Here is a 27,896-nt window from a genome sequence, read left to right as displayed (position 1 = left end):
CTGAAGGTGGCGTGATAACCCTACGGTCAAGATTTAAAGAAGCTGTGTCCGTCAACGAACGAAAGAAAGAAAAAGTTGTATCCCTATGGTGGGGTCACCAGTACAGTATTTATAAATTGAAATCATATCCCCTCTCAAGCGTCTCTTCTCCAGAGAGAATAAGTTCAGTGCTCGCAACCTTTCCTCATAACAAATATCCTCCAGACCCTTTATTAGCTTAGTTGCCCCTCTTTGTACGCGCTCCATTTCCAGTACATCCTTCCTGAGAACTGGACATCATACACTAGGTGAGGCGGGATCAGAGTCTTGTAGAGCGGGAGAATTATTTTATCTCTGGAGTTGATCCCCTTTTTAATGCATGCCAATATTCAGTTTGCTTTGTTAGGCTCAGCAATGGTATGCAATGCCAGGCTGCTGCTATCAGCTACTAGGACCCACAGGTCCTTTTCCATCCTAGATTCCCCCAGAGGTTCTCCCCCAGTGTATAGATTGTATTCATATATTTTTGCCACCCAAATGCATTATTTTATATTTTTCTACATTAAACCTCATTCGCCATGTAGTTGTTCAGATCTTTTGGCAACGTTTTCACATTCTGCGGAGAAGTTATTGACCTGCCTCGTCCGCAAATACAGAGATTGAACTGTTTACCCCCATTCTCCAGGTTGTTTATGAACAAAATAATTAGGATTGGTCCCAGCACAGAATCCTGGGGGACCCCACTACCCACCTCTGACCATTCGTAGTACTTCCCATTTATCGCCACCCTCTGAATTCACCCTTGTAGCCAGTTTTCAATCCTATGGTCCATGCCAACTGACCTTATTTTGTACAGTAAATGTTTATGGGGGAACTGTGTCAAATGCTTTTGCAAAATCCAGATACACCACTTCTATGGGCCTTCCTTTATCTAGATGGCAACTCACCTCCCCATAGAAGGTTAATAGATTAGCAGTAATCTGCATTGATTCATGAAGAATCATTCTTGCCAACCCAATGATACCATTCTCGTTACTAAAATCTTGTATATAGTGTCCCTTATCATCCCCTCCAAGAGCTTGCATACTATTGATGTTAGGCTAACTGGTCTAATTCTCAGGTATGTATTTTAGGCCCTTTTTAAATATTGGTGCTACATTGGCTTTTCTCAAATCACCTGGTACCATTCCAGGATATACATATCTGCTCTGTGCAGTGGTTTTGCACAGAGCAACCAGAGCTTCTTCTCAGGTCCCCTATCGGCGCTCCTGCCCCCCTTCCCTCTACCAAGTGCCCCCACAACAGGCACCCAAGCCACTGCTGTGTCCATTCAAGAGAAAAAAAAACCCACACCCAAAACACCCCCTTGAGCCTTTAGAAGCACTTATTAGTCGTAATAAACACATTTTAAAAAGTTTACATAAATAGAAATATAAACTTACCCTTGCAACAGCACCAGAGATTATCAGAGGTGGTTTGGGCTGACTAAAAAAAAAAAGTGAAGAAAAAAAAAATTTAGCGTCTCATATTGTAATATGTAAATATCTACCATAGACCATACAACTGCACTTGATTTGATCGGAAATTCTGCCTTCCATGATCAGTTACAGTGCTGTAATAAAATACTGCACAGCAAACATTGTTTATTAAATTAGCAGTGTATTTCTGAACTAAAGGGACTGCAGTAATTCCTAAAAATAAAAATAAAAATCTGGAAATAGATAAAGTAGGCAGTACCAATCTGTATGGAAGTACCTCTTCTAGTGCAGGAACGATCAAAATCAGGTGAAAATTATCAAATATTATTCCAAAATATATAAAGTGCTAGTAAGCATTATTGAAGAGCATTGGATTGCAGGAAGTCATGAAAAAGTCCATAAAAAGAAGATCAACATAAATGTCTGTGCAATATACTACAAAAGATATTAAGTGCAAACTTATAGTGGCCCAATATGACGCCTATAATGCTAGTAATTGCAATAATAATAATAATGCCCGTGCAAACAATTTAAAAAAAATTTGCAAACTTAAAGTGACCAAGGATATCACAAATAAAGTGCAGGTGCTGATAGGTGATTTTCTCCCCCTTCTCCGTAATTAAATGGATGGGTGTCCCCTTACCTTATTGCTGTAATGTTACAGCATGAAAACAGGCTTTGTAATGGGACCCTTGTATATCCCCAGGAGGGGCGTCCCCAAAATGGTCTCACGGGTGTCTAGTCATTTGGTGTCCCTTTAAGTTCACTTGGAGCGAGTATGTGGTCTCCCTTTTACAATCGCTGGAGTAGGTGAACCTCGAACAGGGCAAGAGGGATGCTGGATAGTGTAGTAGTTTTTTTAAAACATTTATCGGTACATTACCATATTACATGGTAAAAAATAGGTACTCACATTAATCAGTGGTAAACAGGCAAAACAGAGACAAGCAGCAAGCTTGTGTACATCACTTCCGGTATCTTGTTTCCCGACGTGTGTTCGTCAGTCACGTGACTTCATCAGGGGATCTCCTGATGAAGTTGGGGGAATTAGAGGATTTGGGGAATCCACGCTGAAGGGGAGAAAAATCACCTATCACCCGCACTGCACGAAAAACCTATCAGCACCAGCACTTTGATATTCTTGGTCACCAAGTCTGCACATTTTTTTTTTTTTTTTTTTTATTGTTTGCACTGACATTATTATTGCAATTACTAGCACCAGTGCTTTATATACGTCATATTGGGCCACTATAAGTTTACACTTTAATCTTTTTTTGTAGTATATTGCACGGACATTTATGTTGATCTTTTTATGGACTTTCATGACTTACTGTAATCAAATGCTCTTCAATAATACTTACTAGCACTTTTTATATTTTGGAATATTTGATAATATTGTTCACCTGATTTTGATCATTCCTGCACTAGAAGGGGTACTTCCATACAGATAGATTGGGACCTCTACTTTATCCATTTTCAAAATGTTTTATATTTTTAGGAAATACTGCAGTCATTTTATGTACGTAATTTACATGTTTGCCTTGTGTTAAATAGCCTCATATTTCCTTTACTCACTCCCACACTCCACTCCCCTGTATAGAGCAGCACTACCCCATTCATTGATCTTTTGCTCCTTGGGTCTGGATACCCCTTTCAGTGCATGCAGCAATAATCCACCTTCCCCTATATTTCTGAAATAAACAGTGCTCTAAACTAGGACAGGCATGCAACGACAGACCAACTGACCTCAAACTCTGCTGCAACTATGGGGAAAGGCAGTAAGACAGTTACACAAGCAGACACCTGAAGATACTGGGAAATAACTAAAATTAGATTACTGTTAAAATGATTTTGTTTTAAACACCCCCCCCCCCCCCCACAATGAAAAAAATAAAAATAAAATACAAATTTAATTAAAAATAAACGCCATGACATGTAACTACCAACACTGAAATCGAAAAATACTCATGTACAAATCTTAATTTTACTTTTTAACCTACTTTTTAACCCAAGTTTTGTTGTAAAACGACTGTTAACCAATTTGTCCCAAACACAGTGCTGGATCAAGATTGGGCTCAGGTAAATATAGGGGGGGGGGGGGGGACAGTATTTTTTTTCTACTCACCCTAAAAATACTTATCTCTGTAATTCACCGACTGACACAGCTCGTCTCAGCCATTGGGTATTTACACCACCTTTAGGAGAAGAAGACTAGGCATAACATGTTATGAAGGGGAGGTCCCTTAGGTAACAACCCCCCAGCCTGCCAGGCAGCCTCAGTACGTACGGGGCAGGTGCTGGGTCAGTCGGTGAATTACAAAGAAAATGATTTTTTGGAGAGTACAAAAAAATAAATAAAAAATAAATAAAAAAAAACTGCCAAAAGCTGAAATTTGGTGCTCAAAGCCAATTTCTGGTCTATTTCTTGCTGAAGAAACAGCAGGATCCTGGAAATGGAAAAAGAGCGCGGATGCCATCCTTTTTTCCTCACACAGATGTAGGTCTTCCAGGTAGGATGATATATCTTCCGAGAAGATTTTCATGCTCTCGGCATAGTTGGGATCACAGAGTCCGAAAGACCCCTGTTCCACAATACCTGGCTATTAATAGCCATGTTAAAACCAGGATGGAGAATCAGACAGAGACAGAAGGTCTTCTTGTAATGTCAGTCACCGGGTCTGCGTACCAAGGACACTGGGGTAATCAGTATTACTGGAATTCCTTTGGCCTCTACTCTGCAGAGCAGACGTGGTAACAGCTTCAGTGGAGGAAAGGCATATATCAGCTGGTACTGATCCCACAGCCACCAGCGCATCTGACATGTCTGCCCACGGATCTCTTGTCCTGGACATGAATCTCTGCACCTTACGATTGAGACGGGAGGCCAGAAGATCCACGTCCAGCGTGCCACACTGCAGGCACAGTAGCCTGAACACCTCCGGATGCAACGCCCATTCTCCTGAGTCCAGCATCTGGCGACTTAGATAGTCCGCCTGCCAGTTCTCCACTCACGGGATGCAAATGGCCAACAGGGCCGGTACATGTCGCTCTGCCCACCGAAGTATGTGAGCGACCTCCGTGCGGCGGCCGAGCTTCTTGTTCCTCCTTCGTGATTGACGTATGCCACAGCTGTTGCGTTGTCTGACTGGATCCTGGTCCGACGCCCTCGAAGTCTCATCGACCACATGGAGAGGCATAACCTGATCACTCTCAGTTCGAGCAGATTGATTGGCAACTTGGATTCCTTTGCTGACCAGAGGCCCTGGTCGACTAAACTCCCATTACTCCACCCCAGCCAGATAGGCTGGCATCCGTTGTGATCACTGTCCATTTCAGAGGTAGGAACGACTTCCTGGACTGAAGCACCGGGGACCTCAGCCACCAGATCAGGGAATCCCTGACTAACTGGCTCACCTGAATCTGTCGATCCAGGGACAACGGAGATTTGTCCCATTTTGTTAAAATCTCCTTCTGCAGGACTCTGGTGCGGAACTGGGCATATGGTACTGCCTCGAAGGAGGCCACCGGGAGTCCCAGGACTCGTATGCAGAAGTGTAGCGATGACTACTTGCGGTTCATCAGCAGGTTTACCGCGGCTCTGAGAGTCTGCAGCTTGTCTGAAGGGAGAAATACTCTCACTTCCATGGAGTCCAGCAGCATGCCTAGGTACTCCAAAACGCGATCACCGACTTCTTTAGGTTCAACAGCCACCCAAATTCATGCAGGGTCTGTATGGTGATTGCCATATCCTCCTCTAACTGAGGCGGAAGATGCACTCAGGAGGATATTGTCTACGTATCCTACGATCGCGATCCCGCGTTGCCGTAGCAACGCCAAAATAGGAGCCAATACCTTGGTAAAGACTTGGGGGGGGGGGGGCTGATGCCAAACCAAAAAGGGAGAGCCACAAACTAGTAGTGGGCTTCCCCGACTGCGAATTGCAGAAACTTCTGATGCCAGAGGCATATGGGTATGTACAGGTACGCATCCTGGATGTCAAAAAAAAAAAAAAAAAAAAAAAAAGGATACCAGGGAGTTCCCTTGATGGAGTGCAGCGACTAGTGAGCGAACTGATTCCATTCTGAACCTCTGTACTTTCACAGAGTAATTGAGGGCTTTTAGATCCAAGATTGTAGTCCCCAAGAAGGAAGGGGTACGTCCAAACAGGTTTGAGCAGAACCCCTGGAAACGTTCGAGTCAGGAACAGGTAGCACTTTTGCTCACAGGCTTGTGGTTCCAGGGATGCTTTGGTCCTTCAGCGGTGGTCCTGTCGGGCTAGGGGCGCTTGGTCGAAGCTCTGGGCGGACGAAAAAGTAGTTTGTAAGTGGAAAAAAAGAGGACCCTTGCCTGCGGCATAGCTCCATTGCCTTCCTGGCCTGTGGGAGTAGAGTACTCTTACCACCTGTGGGATTATTATTATTCAGGATTTATATAGCGCCAACAGTTTGCGCAGCGCTTTACAATATGAGGGCAGACAGTACACTTACAATACAAATCAATACAGGAGGGATCAGAGGGCCCTGCTCGTTAGAGCTTACAATCTAGAAGGGATATTTTTAATAACGTCATCCAAAGAGCCGGTCGCCAAGGAAGGGAAGATCTGTCAGGGCTTTTTTGGATGCCTAGTCAGCAGACCAGCATTTTAAACAAAATCAGGCACCTCAGCACCACTGCTGACACTAAAGCCCTGGATAAAAAGGGGGAAAAGTATCCAGGGCCGCGTCAAAACATACTTAAGGCCTTGCACTAGTTGGCCTGCTAGTTCCACGTAGACAGGAGAAGCCTGTTCTCCCAGTTCGCGGTGCAACAGTTTTGCCCACTCAGTGTCTGCGAAACAAGTGGGGATGCCAGTACTGGCCGCATGGCTGACCCCACAACTGTAAATAAGGAACGAGCCACTGCCTTGGCCTTCCTGTCCTTGGAGTCCTTAAATGCAGCAGTCCCCTCTACAGGGATCGTGGTTACTTTGTTTAACATAGATACTGGTGGGTCTCTTTAAAGGGGTAACGTACCGCCATGTATTTGGGGACTGAAAAGGTCAGTTGCGGTCGACCCCATTCCTTGTAAATGAACTTATCAAAATAAGTCAGATAAAGGAACACCTTAGGTGAACGAGCTGGCTTATGGGACCCAAAAAGGGACCGCTACATCAGCAGAGGGATCTGCTGGATACCCTGAATCTTCAAGGTATCATACAGCTGTGATAAGTGCTTCAACATGCGCTTTGCTTATGGCGCTGAAACAGATCTACGTGTTCAGGCTTCAAGAAAATGGCCATCAAGCGTCCAGTATAAAGGACAAAAACACAGGGAAAATGGCTCCCAAGCTACAGGAGAACATGCTGCTCCTTGCCCTCACCTAAGATGGCTGCTGAACACTAAAATACCATGAGGGACAGTGACAGAATGGCTGTGAACAGTGCTGCAGGGATCACAGAAAGCCTCATCAGACACCCCCAGGGAGAGAAAAAACACAGGGCACAGCCAGCGCAGCACCCCCCCCACCCCCCCGTGAGAGGGAAGTTAGGGACAGGGAGAGGAGAGAGGGAGGTGTGGGACCCCCGAATCGACCTCCCAGGGAATGCCCAGCTGCTCGGTGCCACCGAGGCAGGGAGAGCTGTACTTGCCAGTCCTGCAGAGCTGGGAGACATTCCATCACAGACCCACGCTCCAATCAGTACGGGGTGGCTGCTGGCCAGTCATATGTGTGCCCCGGAGCATTAAAGCTCATCGACCACCTTTGGAGCTGAGGTATGTCGTGGCTGACCCAGCGCGTAGCTCTGGTCTGCACACGCTTGCTGGCCAGGCTGGGGAGACTACAAGGATAAGGGTAACCAGCCTGTCACCCAGCCAGCTGTTGATAGCAGATCACAGGATCTTTAGTCTTGCGCAAAAAGCAAAGCTTCTGCAGAAAAAAAAAAAAAAAAAAACCCCGGACCGATGGGCCCGCAGGGTTCCTCGGTCCTTCTCCACTAGGTGAAATAAAACTGAGGCTGCATGGCAGGCTGGGGGGGGGGGTTGTTACCTAAGGGATCGCCCCTTGGGTGGAACTTAAAGTTCTGTGTTTTTCATAACATGTTATGCCTAGTCGTAACAACTCAATGGCTAAAAGAGGAGCTGTGTCAGTCGGTGAATTTAAGAGAAGAAGATCAATCTTATTTGGGTACAGCGTCGCACGACCATGCAATTATCAGTTAAAGTGACGCAGTGCCATATCGCAAAAAGTGCTCTGGTCATTGAGCAGCCAAAAAATAAATAAAACAAATAAAAAAAAAAAAACACACTTTAAAAATGGAGGTTCTCATCCTAAAGAGATGTTTTTACAACAAGCAGAAATAAATACCTGATCTACATATGCAAGCAAGAATTGTGAAGATTGGCTGGGGTAGGGTTGGAAGATGCAGGAGGTATAGCAGGCAGCAGTGGAGTGTGCAAAGTATAACTGTGGGAATAGGTGTTCTTTATGAAGACTTTGGATATCTTAGGAGGAGACTTTTCTCCAACTTGCAGGTAACAGACTCCAACTCATACAGACCTACAGCACTGTTTCCAACTGGCCAGGTCCATACCCCACAAGGACCTGCATTCCTGCTTCTGTTATAAGCTCATTGTCATGCCAATGTCCATGAAATTATACCAGAGCCGTTAAGCAGAATCTGCTGAACAAAATAGCTCTGATTAGCAGCTACCAGTGCTAGTTGTGGCCGCCGATTCACCTAAAATATCCCACACCTTTCTCTTCTGTTTTCCCCACCACCCCTTCAGTGCACCCTCCCCAACCGTCCCCGGTGGCCCCCCATGTAGTGCTGCTCGCCAGCGTTCTCTCCACCACCTCCTGCCAGCTACAGCCCAGGAAAGAAGAAGAAGAGGAACTGGTACACGTGTTTACTTGCCCCCTTTCTTTCTCAAATTAACACAGCGATCAGTATAGATCGCTGTATTTATTCATCAGTGAAGATAGTAAACAGGGTTTATTCTTCAGTTTGTGAATAAATAGAGGCCTTCATACAGACTCCTATTCATTCATATACTAAAACTTACTAACGATTTACTAACTGCAAAAACCAACAGCCAATACTCCATACTCCTAGACCACCCGCTCCTTCTCAATAAACTACATTCCCTTGGCCTCCGAGATTCTGCTCTAGCCTGGTTCTCTGCCTATCACAGCGCTCCTTCAGTGTCGCCTACAACTCTGTCTCCTCCTCTTAAATTGTCCCTTTCTGTGGGGGTCCCCCAAGGCTCTGTTCTTGGAACTCTTCTCTATCTACACCCCCTCCCTTGGTCACCTGATAACGGCCCACGGCTTCCAATATCACTTATACACCGATGACACCCAAATTTGTCTGTCTACTCACCTCACTCCTTCAGACTCATCTCGCATTACTGACATACATATCAGCATGGATGTTGCATCACTTCCTTAAACGAAATCTCTCTAAAAACTGAGCTATTAATATTATTCCCCCCTGCACGACTTCCATCAAAATCAACAATGCAACCATCAGGCCCTCCCTTTACGCCAGGGTACTTGGTGTAATCCTAGACTGACTTGTCATTTCAGCCTCAAGTCTGTTGTCAAAAAAAGTTTGTACAATTCACCTGCGTAACATCTCTAGAAATTTGCCCTTTTTAACAAATGAGACCATCAAGCTCCTCATTCACTCCGTTATCTCTCGCCTTGACTATTGCAACTCCCTTCTTATTGGCCTGCCTCTCCATAGGCTATCCCCTCTTCAGTCTATCATGAATGCTGCCATACTTGTGCACCTTACCAACCGCTCAATGTCTGCCTACCCTTTCCTTCAATCCCTACACTGGCTCCCAATCACCCAGCGAATTAAATTCAAAATACTAAGCACAACATACAAAGCCATTCACAACTCTGCCCCAAGCTACATCACCAATCTTGTCTCCAAAGATCACCCAAATCATCCCCTCCTACTCTCAACCTCTCTCTTCTCCTCCCATGCTTGTCTCCAGGATTTCTCTAGAGCCGCTCCCATCCTCTGGAACTCGCTACCTCCACTGGTACTGCTATCCCATACTCTTGCTACCTTCAGGCAATCCCTGAACACATCTCTTCAACTAATCTACCACTTCCATCAGCTCATTACCCACAGTTACAACCTTTTGTACCACCTGCCCCACCCTATTAGATTGTAAGCTCTTCTGAGTAGGGCCCTCTTAATTCTCTTGTATTTTATTGTATTGTAACTGTATTTTCTCCTTTTATATTTTAAAGCTCAGTGTAAACTGTTGGCGATATACAAATCCTGTATTATAATAATTTACAGTGCAGATGAAGCTGCAGCAAAAGGTACAGTCTCAACAATCCCTTTCTAAAAGGAAACAAAAAAAAAAAAAAAAAAAAGTTAATTGTAAGGGTAGACTTAGACATGTGTATAAATCTCCCTTGCCCATGAAGCCTGATCTGCATTTGGATCATGATCCAGAGGCTACTGACAGGCAGTGAGAAAGCGAGGCGATGCATCCTCACCACCTGTTTTAACCTTATTTTTGCTGACAAATGCACCGCAACCACGTGTTTTGCACTTACTTACGGGGCATTTCTGGCACTTCACCATTATATTAAATGTGTGGCATTCTACAGAAGACAATGCTATGCTTGGGTCAACTTTACTGGGGCTGCAGCATGTAAACAACCGTCTGCTGACTATTGCACCTTGGTGGGCGGCAGAAATGCAGTCCAACAGCACATTTTTGCCCCCCCCCCCCCCCCCCTCCAAATTGCAAGTCTAAACAAGGCCTAAGTCCTCGTTCATGCAGGTCAAACTACAGCGAGGCCATGTTTAGCTGTCCAGGTGTTCTGTCTAGTCCCATCATTGTCACAATCTCAATTGGGATACAGCAGCTGCATGGGAATGCACAGATGTTCTGTTCATTCCTGTATAGACAGTCCCATTCATGCCAATTGGGATGCAGCCACTGCTCCCAACTTGACATCTGTGTGGGTGCATTTCCCTGAACTCACACTGTTTGGGGGCCATGCATCTACACCCCCACAAACATCAGATCTGTCCTTTCAGCTGCTGCATCCCAACTGACAAATGTGACTGCCTGTGTATCCCCATGCATGTAAACAGGCCCTCTATACAGCCCTCCATGGGCATACACGTTAGTATACCTAATGTGAACAGGGCCTTAGTTGGAATTTTGTAAGTTATGTTGCGTTCATGTGTGCCAATATTCGTGTTATTTTTGAGGAAATATCGGTTTTGATAAAAAAAAAAAAAAAAAAAAAAAAATCAGTAGCACCTTCTTTTTATTCTACAGGTCATGTGCTTTCAGAAAATATATGGTTGGGGGGGGGGGATGTCTTTTACAATCTCTGAAAACCGGGAAAAAAAAAAAAAAATTGCAAACATTGGCCACCTAAGTTTAGAGGTGGCGCACAGGGCCTAGCAGCGAAAGGTTTAAATTGTTGCATATTTATTTATACAGCTTCAGAACCTAAGAAGGAGATTATGCATTTGACTATATTGTTTGGAGGCCTTGCTGTGCAATGTTCCTTCCTTGTTTTTTAGCTTATGTACCCTGTATTTGTCTTGATGATTCTTTGCTGTAGATTTATAAACTCAGAAAAATACACACACCATAATATATATATATATATATATATATATATATATATATATATATATATATATATATATATATATATATATATATATATATATATATATATATATATATATATTTTATTTTTTTATTTTTTTTATCTTTAAATGTGACAACATTGAAGAAATGACTATGCTACAATGTAAAGTAGTGAGTACACAGCTTGAATACAGTGTAAATTTGCTGTCCCCTCAAAATAACTCAATACTCAGCCATGAATGTCTAAACCACTGGCAACAAAAGTGAGTACATCCCCAAGTGAAAATATCCAAATTGGGCCCAATTAGCCATTTTCCCTCCCCGGTGTCATGTGACTTGTTAGTGTTATAAGGTCTCAAGTGTGAATGGGGAGTAGGTGTGTTAAATTTGGTGTTATCACCCTCATATACTGGTCACTAGAAGTTCAACATGGCATTGCATGGCAAGGAACACTGAGGACCTGAAAAGCACGGTTGGCAAGACCATACACCGGTTTAACAGGACAAGTTCCACTCAGAACAGGCCTCGCCATGGTCAACCAAAGAAGTTGGGTGCACAAGCTCAGTGTCATATCCAGAGGTTGTCTTTGGGAAATAGATATAAGAGTGCTGCCAGCATTGCTGCAGAAGGTGTAGGGGTGGGGGTGCTCAGACCATATGCCGCACACTGCATCAAATTGGTCTGCATGGCTGTTGTCCCAGGAGGATGCCTCTTCTAAAGATGATGCACGAGAAAGACCGCAAACAGTTTGCTGAAGACCAGCAGACTGACGACACGGATTACTGGAACCATGCCCTGTGATCTGATGAGACCAAGATAAACTTATTTGGTTCAGATGGTGTCAAGTCTGTGGTGGGAATTAGGTGAGGAGTACAAAGACAAGTGTCTTGCCTACAGTCAAGCATTGTGGTGGGAATGTCATGGTCTGGGGCTGTACAAGTGCTACCAGCACTGGGGAGCTACAGTTCATTGAGGGAACCATGAATGCCAACATGCACTGTGATATACTGAAGCAGAGCATGATCTGAGGGTAAAAAGGTGATAGACTGGACCAGCATGTATCCAGACCTAAACCCTACTGACCATCTGTGGGGCATCCTCCAACAGAAGGTGGAGGAGCACAAGGTCTCCAACATCCACCAGTTCCGTGATGTCGTCATGGAGGAGTCGAAGAGGACTCCCGTGGCAGCCTGCGAAGCTCTGGTGACTTCAATGCTCAAGAGGGTTAATGCAGTGCTGGAAAATAATGATGGCCACACAAAATATTGACACCTTGGGTCCAATTTGGATATTTACACTTAGGAGTGTACTCACTTTTGTTGCCAGCGGTTTAGATAGTGATGGCGGAGTGTTGAGTTATTTTGAGGGGACAGCAAATTGTTTCACAAACAAGCTGTACACTCACTACTTTACATTTTAGCAAAGTGTAATTTCTTTAGTGTTGTTACATGAAATGATATTATAAAATAGTTACAAAAATGTGAGGGGTGTACTCACTTGTGAGATATTTTACAGTATTTTTTATTTTTTTTCCCAAAACGAATAAAACAAAAAGGGAGTGATAAGGGGGCCGAGAGGGAAGAGAACAATGCCCACTCATTTTCAGATGAAGGTCTGTGTTAAAAATTAACAAAAAATAGTCTTTAAAAATTCAGATATTATTATACTTATTTTTCTCAACCACATTCAAAGCAAACGTTTAAGTGCTTTCTTAAATTCTTACCATGCACAGCCCTGTTGGAGTTTTTTTATATTTTAACCAAGAAGATTTAAACTACCCAGCTGTGGCAGCACAGCAGAATAAACCCATAATTGATGTTTTAGTGTGTGGATTAACCAATTAAAGCTTAAACAATTCCAGACATCAGCATATTATACATATTTACGTTGGTCTAGCTTTGACCAATGTAACAAAGTATGAGACATACTGTACCTGGCTGATGCTGCTGAAAAATCATTGAAGCAGACACTATTACTCCAATGATCTCCACTGGGCAGCTGGTCCGCTGCATTGTTTGCACACAGGTGGTCATCTGCTTAGCACGGGTACCATTGAATGAATGAAATTATCCGATTACACAAGGTGGAAAGGTGGAGCAGTGACATCATATTTTCCACCTCGTCCATACAAGAAAAAGAACAGGCTGCACGCCACGACAATAATCCAAAATGCTTTACTAGGACACCCAAGAGTGATACCTCAGGAACAGAGTACCCGGTAGATGCGTTTCCCACTGTTATAAGTGCTTAATCATGATTAAGCACTTATAACAGTGGGAAACGTATCTACTGGGCACTCTGTTCCTGTGTTGTCACTCTTGGATGTCCCAATAAAGCATTTTGGATTATTATTGTGGTGGGCAGACTGTTTTTCGTATATATTGATTGCAGAGGTGAACCGAAGCGGGTACCCATGAATTTAATTAGGTTTCCTCATCTCACCTGGAGCAGAAAGCCTTTTTTTTCCTATTCTACCTCGTCCATTCGGAGAATGCTGTTCATTCATTCTAAAAATGCAAAGCAGTCTCTGAATGGCACCTGTACCGAGTAGCCATCTTCCTCTGTTCACAATGCATCATTCCGGCTGATCAGCATGGGGACACAGATTCTAGTGAAGATTACTGGAGTAGTGGCGTCTACCTCAGTGATATTCATTGGCGTCAGCCAGGTATGATTTATACACTGTTACTATGCAACATGTTGATGCCTGGAATTATTCTTTAACACCAGAGGAGAAACATTTAGTGCAATGAAAGCTCCAGCCATACTATAGCCCAATAAGTTATTCTGGTTGTCACAATTTGTAGCAATGCTGGTAATCTTGTGATAAAAACAGCTAATTTGCCCCCCCCCCCCCCCCCCCCCATACATCCTGTGCAGAGCCATTTCTGTTTTGCATGACCAGCTACCACTGCTATCTCTCCTCATCGAGCAGAGCAACCAAATGCACTTCTTCCTCTTAGTAGTTCAAAAAAGGTAGCGCTGATGTCTTCACCACACAGTTAAATAGGTGGCTCCAAATCAGCTGTGCACAGAGGCATGACCCACCCACAGGCAATTCTTCCGTCACTGCCCACAGATCTACCCACAAACATCAATAAATTCTAAAAGCAATCATGGAACAGGTAGTTCACTGAAGTGCTGGGAATGTTGAATGTGATCCACCATGTGGCTACGGGCCACCATAAACATCTTGGCTGTGCAGTGCGGGCATTATACGGAATAAAAAGCAAGACTACCGCAAAATAAAAAGGTATTCAATTTAAATAGTTAAATTGTGTTTTACCTGCTGGGGAGAAGGAGCCATCATAGAAAAAAGTTTGCTTATTTCTAGAGTTGAGCATTAATACTTACACAATGCCACTTTCCCACTGCTCAGCTTCCTCATCTTTCTCCTCTTTCACTTCTGGCTGAGTTGTATGTGGATGCTTTTGCACAATTCTCATTCCTCCAGCTTTTACTGTAAATCAGTACAATAAAATAAATTTAATAACAGTTCATCATGTTAATATCTTCAAAGCCAGTATAAAAATGTATACGAGGGTAGGGACCAATGTGAGCGTGCAATGTACAGGGATAGGGACAATTAGACACACACTCAGGTTGAACTGGATGATGGTGTTAGATACATTATATATACACACACACACACACACACACACACACACACACACACACACACACACACACACGTTGACAAATTTTCTTTGAATTTAGGAGCCGGTTAAAAAAAAGTTAGAAGCCAGTTTTTTTTTTTTTTTTTTTTTTAGAGTGGTATGGATTGTCAGCTCCTGGTGTAAGGCCACTCATTTTCACCCCCTATCCCTAACTCATAATGGAGCACCCAGTCAATAACTCCAATGAAACGCTGTAAGTAACGAGTAAGGCTGGCAACAGATGGAACTGACTGGCACTGGCAGGAACGTGGAACTGCCAGATGGCACTGGCAGGTGGCACTGATTGGCAGGTGGCCCTGGTTGGTGATGGCACTAGTTGTCACTGGCAGATGGCACTGATTGGCGGTGGCACTGGTTGCCACTGGCAGGCACGTGGAACTTCCAGATGGCATTGGCAGGTGACACTGGTTAGCATTGGCAGGTGACTCTGGTTTGGAACTGGCAGGGGGCACTATTTGCACTGGCAGGAACGTGGAACTGGCAGGTGACACTGGTTGGGACTGGCAGGTGGCCCTGGTTTGGCACTGGCACTAGTTGTCACTGGCAGATGGCACTGATTGGTGGTGGCACTGGCAGGTGGCACTGGTTGCCACTGGCAGGCATGTGGAACTTCCAGATGGCATTGGTAGGTGACACTGGTTGGCATTGGCAGGTGACTGGTTTGGAACTGGCAGGGGGCACTGGTACATGGCACTGATTGGCAGGTGGCACTGGTTTGGAAGTGGCACTATTTGTCACGCAGATGGCACTGATTGGCGGTGGCACTGGTACTGGCAGGTGGCGCTGATACCGATTGGTGGTGGCACAGATTGACGGTGACACTCGGCACTGGCAGGTGGCGGCACTGGTTGGTGGTTGCAGGTGGTATTTGGAGGTGGCACTGGTTGGCAGTAGCAGGTGGCATCGATTGGTGGTGGCACTGATAGGTTTCACACGGAGCACTCTGTTACTGAAATGTAACAGAGAAGCTGTCAGAATTGAGCTTAATGTCGGAATGGGCGGGACCCGGCCGGGGTTGGCGGGACTCAGCAGCTATCAAACACCAGCCAACGATTGGCCTGCTTAAGAAAAGGGGTGGGGCCACATACACGTAGCGGCCCGCCCAGATCCCATTGGCTGGTGTTTGATAGCTGCTGGGTCCCTCCCCCACCCCGACATCAGGCTGAAATCTGACAGCTCCTCCTCTCTCTGTAGCTTGTCAGTTTCACAGACTTAGAGCGGCGCGGCCGAGTGTGGAGGAGGGCAGCAGTCAGTGTTATGCTGCTGCATGTTTGGGGCATCGATAGTGAGTGGGCTGGTGGCAGCTCAGGTGCCAGGTTGCGATTTCTGGTCGCAGTGGCGACCTGGGGTTTGTCGAGCCCTGTATGTATGTATACATATACACAGACATACATACACATATATACACACACACACACTTTCTGCATTGAAGCCACAGACAGCTAGGCAAGTAATATTGTTGGAAAAAGGTCAGCAATAGCAGTACCCATGTTTTCATGCATTATGATTTTCCTTAAAGTGATACCAAAAAGTGTTTTTTTTTTTTTTGCTTACAAACATGTTATACTTACCTGCTCTGTGCAAGGACTTTGCATAGAGCAATCTGAGCCTCCTCTTATCTTCGGCTCTCCTGTCCCCTCCCTCCTGACGAGTGCTTCCACAGCAAGCAGCTTGCTATGGGGGCACACGAGCCCAAGCTCAGTGTGTCCATTCAGACACAAAACCCCAGCTGGGCCCTGCCTTCTCATTGGCTCACTGACTGATTGCCAGCAGCAGGAGCCAATGGCGCTCTGCTGCTGTCTCAGCCAATGAGAAGGAGAGTCTCAGGCAGCCGAGTCTCTCGTGCATCATCGCTGGATAGAGAGGGAGCTCTGGTAATTGGCAGCCCATTGCACACATTTTTTTAATGCATAGAATGCATGAAGATAAAGTCTGCCTTTACAACAGGCCCATTCACACCACTTTGATACAGTAATGTATGAGTCACTGCAAACACGTGGTAACATATGTTACATGTGCTGGTGTCTTGTGGTGGCATTCATTGTGAAAAAGGTACCCCAACACACCTTCCGAAAGCACTTGTATTGCTGTGGATGGCAACATGTGTTAACACACTACCATGCATTGCACAAGGGAATATGCTGCAGGCCCAATATTTGGTGCATTGTGGCACATTAACCAGCTATTCAAAAGAATGGACTGCCTTAACACAAATGGTAAATGCACAGACACACCCATTCCCCCCCCCCCCCCCCCCCATCAGGAAAGCAGCCCACCGGCTCTCCTCTACTCAAGTTTGTCAGCATGAGTGGAGGAAAAGCCAATATATGGCTCTTCCTGTTTACTATGATCAGATGTGTCAAGTCACAGCTGATCAAAGCGTAAAGAGCCTTCATCAGAGGATCTTTGTCAGATTCGGTGTGTCAGACTGACACACCACAGCAACGATCGCCACACTGTGAGCCCCCATGGACACGAGATCGCGGATAATCCTGCTGGACATCATAACCACTTTGCACACGTCATTATGTTATATGCAAGGAAGTGGTTAAACTTTACATAAAGATGGAATGACTTGTATGCAAAAGTTACAATCAGTAAAAATTGCATGTCAAAAACTTTATTCTGATTTAAAAATAATAACTTTTAACAGTACAATAAGCAATGCATATTCCGAAGTATTAAAATTTAGACAATACAAAATTAGAATAATGTTCTTGTATATAGCCAAAGCAGGTTTGTAAAACAGATTGAACCTGAGATGTCATTAGTTGTTATATGTCACACTGTATGAATCCCCAGATATAGTTTAGGATATTCTCATATCTCTTCCCCAGTACTTAAACCACTTAAGCCTCTGACAATTGTGCGGTCGTGCGACATGGCTCCCAAACAAAATTGGCGTCCTTCCCCCCCCCCCCACCCCACAAATAGAGCTTTCTTTTTGTGGTATTTGATCACCTCTTCAGTTTTTATGCTATAAACAATAGAGCGACAATTTTGAAAAAATAAAATAAGCAATATTTTTTACTATAATAAATATCCCCAAAAATGTATAATATATATATATATACACACACACACACACAAACACACACACAGTTTAGGCCGATACATATTCTTCTACATATTTTTGAAAAGAAAAAAAAAAAAAAAAAAAAAATGCAGTTTGCGATTATTGATTGGTTTGCGCAAAAGTTATAGCGTTTATAAAATAGGGGATAGTTTTATAGAATTTTTATAAATATACGGAGATCAGCGATTCTTATTGTGACTACAACATTATGGCGGACACATCGGACATTTTTGGGACCATTGTCATTTATACAGCAATCAGTGCTATTTAAATGCCCCGATTCCTGTGTAAACGATACTGGCAGTGAAGGAGTTACCCACTAGGGGGTAGTGTAGGTGTTATGTATGACGTTATGTTTTTTTTTTTTTTTTTTTTATTGTAGGGGGGCATGGCCTGGCATGTGATGTCACTGATTGTCTTTCCCTATAAAAGGGAAGAGACGATCAGTGACAGGCTTAGTAGGAAGCATGGGGAGAGGTTTGTTTACACCAGGGGCACCCAAACTTTTGAAGCACAAGGGCCACTTAAGCGACTTGGTAACCGGTCGCGGGCCACAATGAGCACAGCAGGCAGATGGCAGGTCCGTGTCCGCTCTGCATAGACACAGCCCACTAAACTCTTTATAGCAGATCGGATTGGAGGTAGGACACAATTCGGTTTACATCTGCCACCCCTTAGGAGGTGAATGGAGGGTCCAATTGGGTCAGACTGACTGTGTGAAAAGAGCCCAAGGCTGCTTTCACACGGATACACTGCGGTTTTCCTGCACTGCGCTTGCAACGCAGTGTACCTTTGGCTTTACTGCACTTTGCAATAGACTTCTATTATATTCTGCAGGTTTGGTGCACTTTGAGAAAGCTCACCAAACTCGCAGGTAATAACAGAAGTCTATGGCGCATTGCAGGTAACCCTGCAGAACAGCTATGCCCATATATACACTGATTTTAGTAAAAAAAAAAAACTGAGCTTTAATAAAAGTATTCTATTCCATCCCAGAGCAGGATGTCGCAGGCCACATGTGGCCCCCGGGCCACTGGTTGGGCACCCCTGGTTTATAGAGACCTCTCCTCCTCCTTCAGCTCTGTGACCCGATCGCAGGACACCAGCGGCGATTGGGTCCGCTGGTCCCGCGGCCACTGAGCTTAGGACCGGGTCGGGAGCGCGCTGCCGGCGGGGCACTTAAAAAGCAACGTACAGGTACGTGCTTGTGCCCAGCCGTGCCATTCTGCCGACGTGTATGTGCAGGAGGCGGTCCTTAAGTGGTTAAACTTACTCCAAGGGTGAGGACACAAAGTCAATAGCCTATCAAAAATTAGGTCTCATGGAGCCAAGCCAGGGGTAGCAAGCCAGCATCCCCAGATCTTATTGAAGCAGGTCGGCTGCCTCTATGCGGATATATCAAGCGCTCATATCTCAAAGTTAATCCCATATTGGCTAATCGCATCTCTAAAGTTGGAGAAGTTTGAGAGATCCAATGTTGCAAGATCAGCTTTTGAGCTTGGAATTGTGCTCTGGACACCGCCTCTGACATATTTGTCCATTACCTTACCCAGTATACCAAAATAAGCAGTTTAGGGTCAAGAGACAGTTACCCGAAAAGTATTGTTGATGGCGTTTACTATGTCAGTCCAAAAGCAGTGCCTGGTCTAATTTTAACAGCTGAATTTACATCAACATCTTGAGTGTTCTATTGGTCATCTTAGAAATGGCAGCCTAAGAACACAGCAGTGGCAAAACCATGCTTAAACTTTTACAGGAAAAGTGTATACAACATGAGCTTTTTAGTTCTTAGATATTCTGATTGTTCTCACTAGGCCTTTTGCACACTGCAGCTTGAAAAAGCTCAGTATAGCTTATTCTTTTTACATTAATTGTAACGTGCCTATGCACACAGGTGTGTAAACAAGCACTGTGTATGCTTCAGTAAAAAAAATAAAGATAGAAAAATCTGCATTTTTGGTCAGTAATTTATGCCTCATGCATGTAAATCTGCACAACTGTCCATTGTGATTGTGAATGCGAGAATAGGTTCCCGTGCAAGTGCGTGGAAATGTGAAAATGCATACAAAACAAAAAATAAATAAAAAATGCTCAAAACAGGAGTATCTTATGCAAGAGGCCAAAAGTTACTGATTCTTTCATCACAAGCTCAAAATGCTTAACCACTTCAATACCGGGCACTTAAAGAGGGATTCCGCCAAAAAAAAAAAAAAAATATATTAAAAGCCAGCAGCTATAAATACTACAGCTGCTGACTTTTAATAAATGGACACTCACCTGTCCCGGGTTCCAGCGATGCCAGCAGCCGAGGCCGATCGACCGCTCGGGCCTCGGCTGCTGCCGCCGCCATTCTAGGTGAGGGAATCAGGAAGTGAAGCAAATCGGCTTCACTTCCCGGTTCCCTACTGCGCATGCGCGAGCCGCGCCGCGCAATAGGAAATCTCCGCGCTGTCACTGGGACCCGTGTGTGTCCCAGCAGACAGCGCGGCAGGGCAGGAAATGGCTTAGACTCCCGCGGGAGTCTATGCCTGGAAGTGGGTGAAAATACCTGTCTTTGACAGGTATCTCCACCCCCCTCCCCCCTGAAAGGTGTCAATTGTGACACCGGAGGGGGGGGGGGGGGGGTTCCGATCAGCGGAGGTTCCACTTTAGGGTGGAATCCCGCTTTAAACACCTTCCTGCCCAGACCAATTTTGAGCTTTCAGTGCTGTCGCACTTTGAATGACAATTGCGCGGTCATGCTACACTGTACCCAAATGACATTTTTATCATTTATTTCCCACAAATAGAGCTTTCTTTTGGTGGTATTTGATCACCTCTTTCTATTTTTTTTTTTAAGCAAAAAATAAAAACCAGACTAAAAATTTTGAAAAAAAAAATTGTTTCAGTTTCAAAACTTTGTAAATAAGCAAGTGTTCTCCTTCACTGATGGGCACCAATAAGGCGGCACCAATGAAGTGGCACTGATGAGGTGGCACAGATGGGCATGGATAGGCGGCACAGTATTATATTGTACTGATGGATGCCAATCAATGCATGCCAATAAGTGATGCCCATCCGGTCCATTGTGGTCTAGGGTGGCATACCTGGTGGTCTGGTGGAGTCATCCTCGGGGGGGGGGGGGCAGCCGATCGGCTCTCCTCTACTCACGTAGACAGACGCGAGTGAGGAAAAGCCGATCACTGGCTCTTCCCATTTACACTGTGATTGGACACGGCTGATCACGTGGTAAAGAGTCTCCATCGGTGACACTTTACCGAGATCGTAGTTGCGGGGTGTCAGACACCCCGCAACAACGATTGCTGTGATCAGGGGGTGCAGCGGCTCAAAATACTAATTACGTCATATGACGTCTGGTCAGTATTTTGAAACCAAACACACCGCTCCTTCACCGCGCCAAAGAAGCTGCTGGCAGGACCTTTTTCTGACGTCCTGCCAGCGCACCGCTGTAGTGTGAAATTCTGACGTCCTGACAGCTTCTTTGGGGCGGATTGCAGGTGCCATTTCTAACACTATAGCGCCTGCAAAATGCCCTGGTGTGAAAGGGGTCTAAGGGTAGGGAAGTAGGCCTGCTGTCCTGGAAGATTTCCTAGGAACACCATTACCGGTAAGTGCAACTGGTAATTTTCTCCAGTCATCTTCCAGGACGGCACACCTGAGAAAATTAACAAGAAGCTCTGGCCTACCTTTGGGTGGGGCCACCACCTGTAGGACTTTTCTGCCGAACGCCAGTTTGAGGTGACAGCAGCTCCCTCCTGTAGTGGCTCACCCATGTGGCAGCCCTGCAGATCTGGTCAATAGATGTGCCTGCCCTCTCTGCCCAGGAGGTCGCCAGTGATCTAGTGAAGTTAGCTTTAAAGGTGAGCTGGGATTGGTTTAAAATGAGTATTCATAGGCCACCGCCATAGCCTGTTTTATCCACCATGCTATATAGTCGGCTTGAAGGCCTGCAAACCCTTTCTCTGGGTTAGAAGCTAACCAGTAAATGACCAACATCATGCCGGTCCTGAGGTGCTGTGGTCAGGAGTTATTAGGCAAGGCCACAGCTTCGGCCTAGTGCGCAAGGTCGGACACCACGGACTAGGCCAAAGCTACTGCCCGCAGCACCGGAGAGATTGAGATAGACAGGAATTCTAACCTGTAACCCTCCTTTACAAGGTTTAAAATGTATGGGCTCTGAGTGATCATCTCCCATTGTGGGAGAAACCAAGAGCCTTCCACCAACCTTTAGGCTGGCATCAGTTTGTTTCTTTATTGGAAGGTCTGGGCCCTGAAAAAAGGATTCCACCTTTTTGTTTGCCCTTCCCGAACCCTCACTTTTTACCAGTCTCCTTAAAAAAAAAAACGGTCTTTTGAAGGAGGGTCTTGAAAAAAAAAAAAATGTTTAGCCTTATCCTTTGTGGGTTTAGATGGGAATTTTTTTTTGCCCTTATCCGTCGACCAGGAAAGGACTTGTTCCAAATCGGTTCGAAGAGCAGTGAGTAGAGGTCGACCGATATATCGGCCGATATTTGCCGTTTTTTAAATAATCGGCATCGGCCGATTTGAGCTGATAAAAAGCCGATTTAGAACTACAGCGGGACTTTTCTATTACAGAAGTCATTTCAGTCAGTGTAAGTTGCCTGAGTCGTCATAGAAACCCTTTCCTCCTCTCTGGGCAGACTGCCAAGAAAAGAACTAAATGATACAATGTTTACACTTCTGAATGAATGAAATCATCTCTGTGTAGAAGTTCTCAGTTTAACCATTTAAAGACTAAATCTTTTCTGACACTTGTTGCTTACAAGTAAAAATCCTGTATTTTCTGCCAGAAAATCACTTAGACCCCCCAAAAATTATATATATTTTTTTAGCAGAGATCCTAGGGAATAAAATAGCGGTTGTTGCAATATTTTATGTCACACGGCATTTGCACAGAGGTCTTTCAAATGCATTTTTTTAGGAAAAAAATACACTATTTAAAAAATAAAAATAAAATAAAAAGTTAGCCCATTTTTTTTTTCGTCCAAAAGTTTTGACTACCTGTTTTTATTTAATATATAGTTTTTTTTTGTTTTGTTTTTTATCTAAATCATACATACAAGTAAACTGATTGGGGGTTTTGTTTTGTTTAATAAATGTTTAAATGTAAGAAATTTTCTGTATCACTTATGAAGGCTGCTTTCACACTGGAGCGGGCAGGCGTTGATGGTAAAACGCAAGTTTTAGCGGCTCTTTACCATCATTTTAGCGGTGCCATTTGGCTGCTAGTGGGGCACATATAACCCAGCTAGCGGCCAAGGAAGAGGTTAAATGCGCCCATGAAGCACTGCTGCCAAATCGCATTGCATGCGCTTCAGCAGTGGTGCCCATTCATATCAATGGGCAGGAGTGGTGGAGGAGCGGTATACACCACTCCAAACGTGCTGCTTGCAGGACTTTTTTTTAAGATCCTGCCAGTGCATCGCCTCCGTGTGAAAGCACTCTGTCTTTCACACAGACTGCAGGGGAGCCATTTTACAGGCGCTATTTTTAGCCCAAAAGCGCCTGAAAAACGCCCCAGTGGGAAAGGTGTGTTAGATCAAGGGGGATTAAAAAATAAAAAAGGAAAAAAATAAATAAAATAAAATCGGCCTAACATATCGGCCCAAAAAAAAAAAAAAAAATCGGCATCATATATCGGCTATCGGCCGCCATGATTTCTAAATATCGGCATCGGCCAGAGAAAAACCCATATCGGTCGACCTCTAGCAGTGAGCCCTCAAAAAGGTATACCGCACAGACGTGACTTGGGAGGTATAAACTCCATCCCACGTCTTCACCCAAAGAGCTATCCTAGCAAAGTTCAAGAGAGCTGCAGATTTAGTGGTTGTTCTCTACAGCTGCGCCTGCCAGATAATCCAAGGAGGTATTTGGCTCCCTGGAAGTTTTGACCCATGCAAGGCATGGTCTACCAATCTACTGACCCTTGCGTCTGCATTTCTGGCAACACAGCCGGAAGCCCATGCAGGCCCCATAGCTGCTGCATTTGCGTCTCAGGCCCTGCACAGCAGGGTTTCTGACCTCCTATCCATTTGATCCCGAATGTTGTAGGAATCTTCAAAGGAGAGGTCCGAGCGCTTAGATAATTGAGCCAGGGAAGCATCCAGGCGCGGTACCTTAAACCTAAACTCCCGCTGGGGCATGGGTAAGCAGCTCAGCCCCTTTTTTATTTCTATTATCTTTTTTTTTTTTTTTTTTTTTTTTTATGTTTGATGCTGTATGACAAGGTTTCATCTTTTTACCCCTCGAGTAGGATGATACTTTTTGATCCAATCACAGAACCTCCTGATGAAGCGGTTATTGTCCGCAAAACTAGTTAATGAAAATGACATCTGTGATCAACTGCTCTATTGTGATTACTCACTGGTGATAATTCATGTACCGCTACTATGTTTTTATTTGTAAATGATGATTGTTCTTTTGGCATCAATAACATAATCTGTAAATATTTGCTATAATTTTCAATTGTATCGTCTTTTACTGTACCGTGATAGTCCAATCGCCTTCTCTATATTTTTGTGGTAGCCTAACTGAATCAGGCTCACAACTTCTCATATTCAATTTCTGGATGATGGTACGGTCCCTATTGTATTTTTATTTTGGTAATTTACTATAAGAGGCCACATTAATTTCTTTACACTTAGGATAATGTCGTTGAGAGATTGGTGGACGGGAAAAACTTAATCTGAGGTCTGCCCAGCCCCCTATACAATCTATCCTGTGCTGAGACCTGCAAGGATGGCTGTTGAATATCCTCAGATGCATAAATTGCTTTGAGGAGGCCCTCCATGTTATCGACAGAAAATAGGTGCCTTCCAGGCCTAGCTTCCTCACTCTGACTATCCTGGTCCAAATCTTCACCCTCTTCAGAAGAGCTCTGCGCTGAGGCCTCTGCTTCCTCCTAAGAGTAACAAGGTACAGATGTTCCTTGGAACCCCCCTGCGTTACTCGTTGAGGTTCCCTCCTGAGAGGAGTCCTCCCTATGGGAAGGGGCCTCTGTCTGCCCACTGGTCTCGAATATAGCTTTAAAAAAAAAAAACTGGAGAGTTACTAACATCTCAGATTGTAGAGCAAGGCTCTTTTTCATGGCTTGTGCCGATTCCTTGCCCACTAATTTATAAATGTGTTTAAAGCAAAAGGGCTTGGTGTGGTCCTGCAGGAATTTGTCATTGCAGAATCCACAATGTTTTAACCTAGATGGGCCCTTGGACTTGGATCTACCGCCAGACGCCTGAGCAGGGCATTCTGTTTCTGTGGAAACAAGATTAAATTCCCCATTAGCCCCTCTAAAGTGTAAGAAGGTGATGTGGCTGTAGGCCTAAGGTGTACTGTGGGGGTAAGGGAATAGGGCCCCCACTACCCTTTAGTGCCCGTTAACACAGGGGCGACACGACTTGCAAAACGACTACTGTATAGAAGTCAATGCAAGTCGCCTCAAAAATAGTACAGGAACCTCTAAGTCGGAGCGACTTGAGTCGCTCCTATTAGAACTGTTCCATAGTACAGAACGGAGCGTGACTTGCCTGACAAGTCACGGTAGTGTGAACGGGCACCAACGCCCACAACAGCCGGGTAGACTCACCCCCCGTGAAGGTAGGCAATTTAGAAAAAAACAGGGCCCCCACTCCACTGCCTCTCAGAGCTTCTTTTAACAGCACCGATCGCCGCCGTTTTGCCGGAGGCTCCGTCCCCGGAAATGGCACTGTGCAAGCACTCAGCCCGGGATCCAGACCTGTGCAGTAGTGCTGGCAGACGCCGGAGTGGCAATGCCAGGAGGCCCACTGGATGGTCCGTCCTCCAGGAGCTTCTCACACCCACCCAGAAGGGGTGCGTAGATGTACTCCTCCATCACATCCACAGTTGTCAGGTAGGAGGAGAGAGTCGGAATGTGGTCCCTGGAGTTCCAGACACACCGACTGTGTCTAGGGGCCTCCAGCTCTCAGGGGGACTCTTCTGATTTTAGCTGCTGCTCCCCCTGAGCACAATGGGGACAATAACCCCCCTAGGAAAGGCAAAGCCCCTACATCCACCACCGGTCTGCCTAGGGTCTGATGTCCCAGGCGTTGGTCAGAGGAAAAATAACAAAGGTTTCGCTGCGTCTTGTGGGAAAGACAATCAATAACTGAGGGACAGAGGGAAGGGTGGGGCCTTTTAAACTGTTTTTGATTGAGTTTCCCATCAGGTGAGACCAGTCATTACAGGTGTGCCGTCCTGGAAGATGACTGGAGAAAAAAAAAAAAAATATTTAAATAAAGCCTTTTTACTAGTGACTTAAATCAAATCCACCCTGGCCAATAACATGACACGAAGGTTCCATTTCTGTGTGATCCATGAACACACACACAAAAGCATGCTGCGATTGTGGTGCTATTGTTAATCGTGCCGCAAACGTGAGGTAAACAACTTACATGAATCTCTACACCCAAAAGGGTGCAGAAGCACTATTGGCACATGAATGGGCTGTCTTATGCATGTCACGTGAATATGTGTGTGTTCACATGATGCCTAATGATCCTTATAAGAGGGGGCGCAGCGCTCCCTCCCCACAAATATAATCAAACCAATGCATTAAGATGTCCCTAAACCACTTATATCAATATTGTTGAACACTTTTATCTAATATAGGGTTGCACAGTGAGTCAATATGTATTGCCCTTTATTAATGTTTCTTAACAGTTATTTGTAGTGTTTGTTTTATAGCTTCTTTATATATTGGTTTGATTGTATTTATAGTTAGGGAGCGCTGCACTGTGTGCTTATAGTTTTGAACTTGTATGAATCACAAAATATCGGTAGCAGCTCTCAATTTCAGAGAGAAGTTTGGGAATACAAAACAAAATAAAAAATAAAAAAGAATTTAACAATCATACTCACTTAGATGGCTGCAGCTGACATTCAGGCTCTTCATTGAGAGCTCAGTAATCAAACACCACTGATCACTCAGTTCTTGGGATTCAGTCTGCAGTCACAGTCAGTTGCCAGTTCTCTGCTCTGCCCCTCTAGTGCTCACCAAGAGGCTGAGCCAGCTACCTGCCTGAACACGAGTGGATCCCAACTTTAAAGTTGGGACCTTTCCAGAGCCTGACCTGGCTCAGCCCGCTGTTGGCTGAAATCAGGTCACAGGAGTGCAGAATGAAGTACACTCCTGTGAGCCATAGAAGTACAGCCAAAAGACCTTTGGTCCTGCTTCTCCTTTATTTTAAATTACTTAGTGCAAGGAAGGAGTGTTTACAGCAGTATTTTCTTGTCTTTTTAATTAGTAAAGGTGGCATTTTGCAAGTGACCACCATGAGGTAAGGAGTGGCATTGTTAATGCATGCCCCTGTAAGGCCAGCATAGTGTGCAAGAGCTGTAAGAGTGCCATGCTGTGCGATCACTGCTGTAAACGTGACATTCTTCACACTTCACTCCAACTAAGGAAGTGGTCAGTGGCGGCTGGTGGTTTCTTGTTTAGGGGGTGTGTCAGACAACACCCCCTCCCCCCCATTGTCTGCAGGCACTTACCCCATATAGGCAGCGGGCATCGACAGGGATCAAGGCGGGGACATTGGGCAATGGCGGTGATCGGGCATCAGGCTCTGTGTCTTCTATTCCTCACCTCCTCCTAGGTATCCAATAGGATCACCTGTACGTTCAGCCAATCGGCCATAAGACCCGCTTCCTGATTGGCTGGGAGTAGGGCCAGTGTTGCAACAGCAAATATTAATCTGCTGTTGTAAAACCTGGGTGGGCTCATGATTCAATGCTCAGCGACCCGAGCCCACCCTATTTGAGCCTCTGGCTCTAATCAGGTGCTTCAATAAAATGCAGTTGTAATTCATACTCCCAGCATCCTGAAAGGTGCCGGATGCATGAATAGGGGGTATCGGTATGTGGATCATAGAGCATTAATTAGGATGTGGCCACTGTGGATAGAGGGGGGTGGCGTCTGGGCACCCTTAATGGATGGGCAACCACTGGAGGTTGTTAGCACTTCCGTATAGCAGCACCAGGGTCGTTAGTTCAAATCCTAACCATGGTACTACCTGCACAGAGCTTGCATGTT

At 44.9% G+C, this 27,896-nt stretch overlaps 1 protein-coding gene across 1 annotated transcript in view; it reads right to left on the bottom strand.

Annotated features, from left to right (window-relative positions):
• Nucleotides 1-27,896, bottom strand: part of DAP (death associated protein) — a 35,681-nt gene that overhangs the window by 6,984 nt on the left and 801 nt on the right. The window contains exons 2-3 of the mRNA XM_077491855.1: nt 14,432-14,537; nt 1,422-1,464 (exon numbers count right to left, since the gene is read on the bottom strand). Coding sequence (XP_077347981.1) covers nt 1,422-1,464; nt 14,432-14,537 — 149 coding nt within the window. The remainder of the gene's footprint in view (nt 1-1,421; nt 1,465-14,431; nt 14,538-27,896) is intronic.

Source organism: Lithobates pipiens, unplaced genomic scaffold (genome assembly GCF_037356315.1).
Source record: "Lithobates pipiens isolate NorthernLeopardFrog02 unplaced genomic scaffold, aLitPip1_a1.2 Scaffold_19, whole genome shotgun sequence".
Lineage (NCBI taxonomy): Eukaryota > Metazoa > Chordata > Amphibia > Anura > Ranidae > Lithobates > Lithobates pipiens.
Note: the sequence above shows the minus strand (reverse complement) of the source record. Positions and strands in the feature narration are given on the sequence as shown.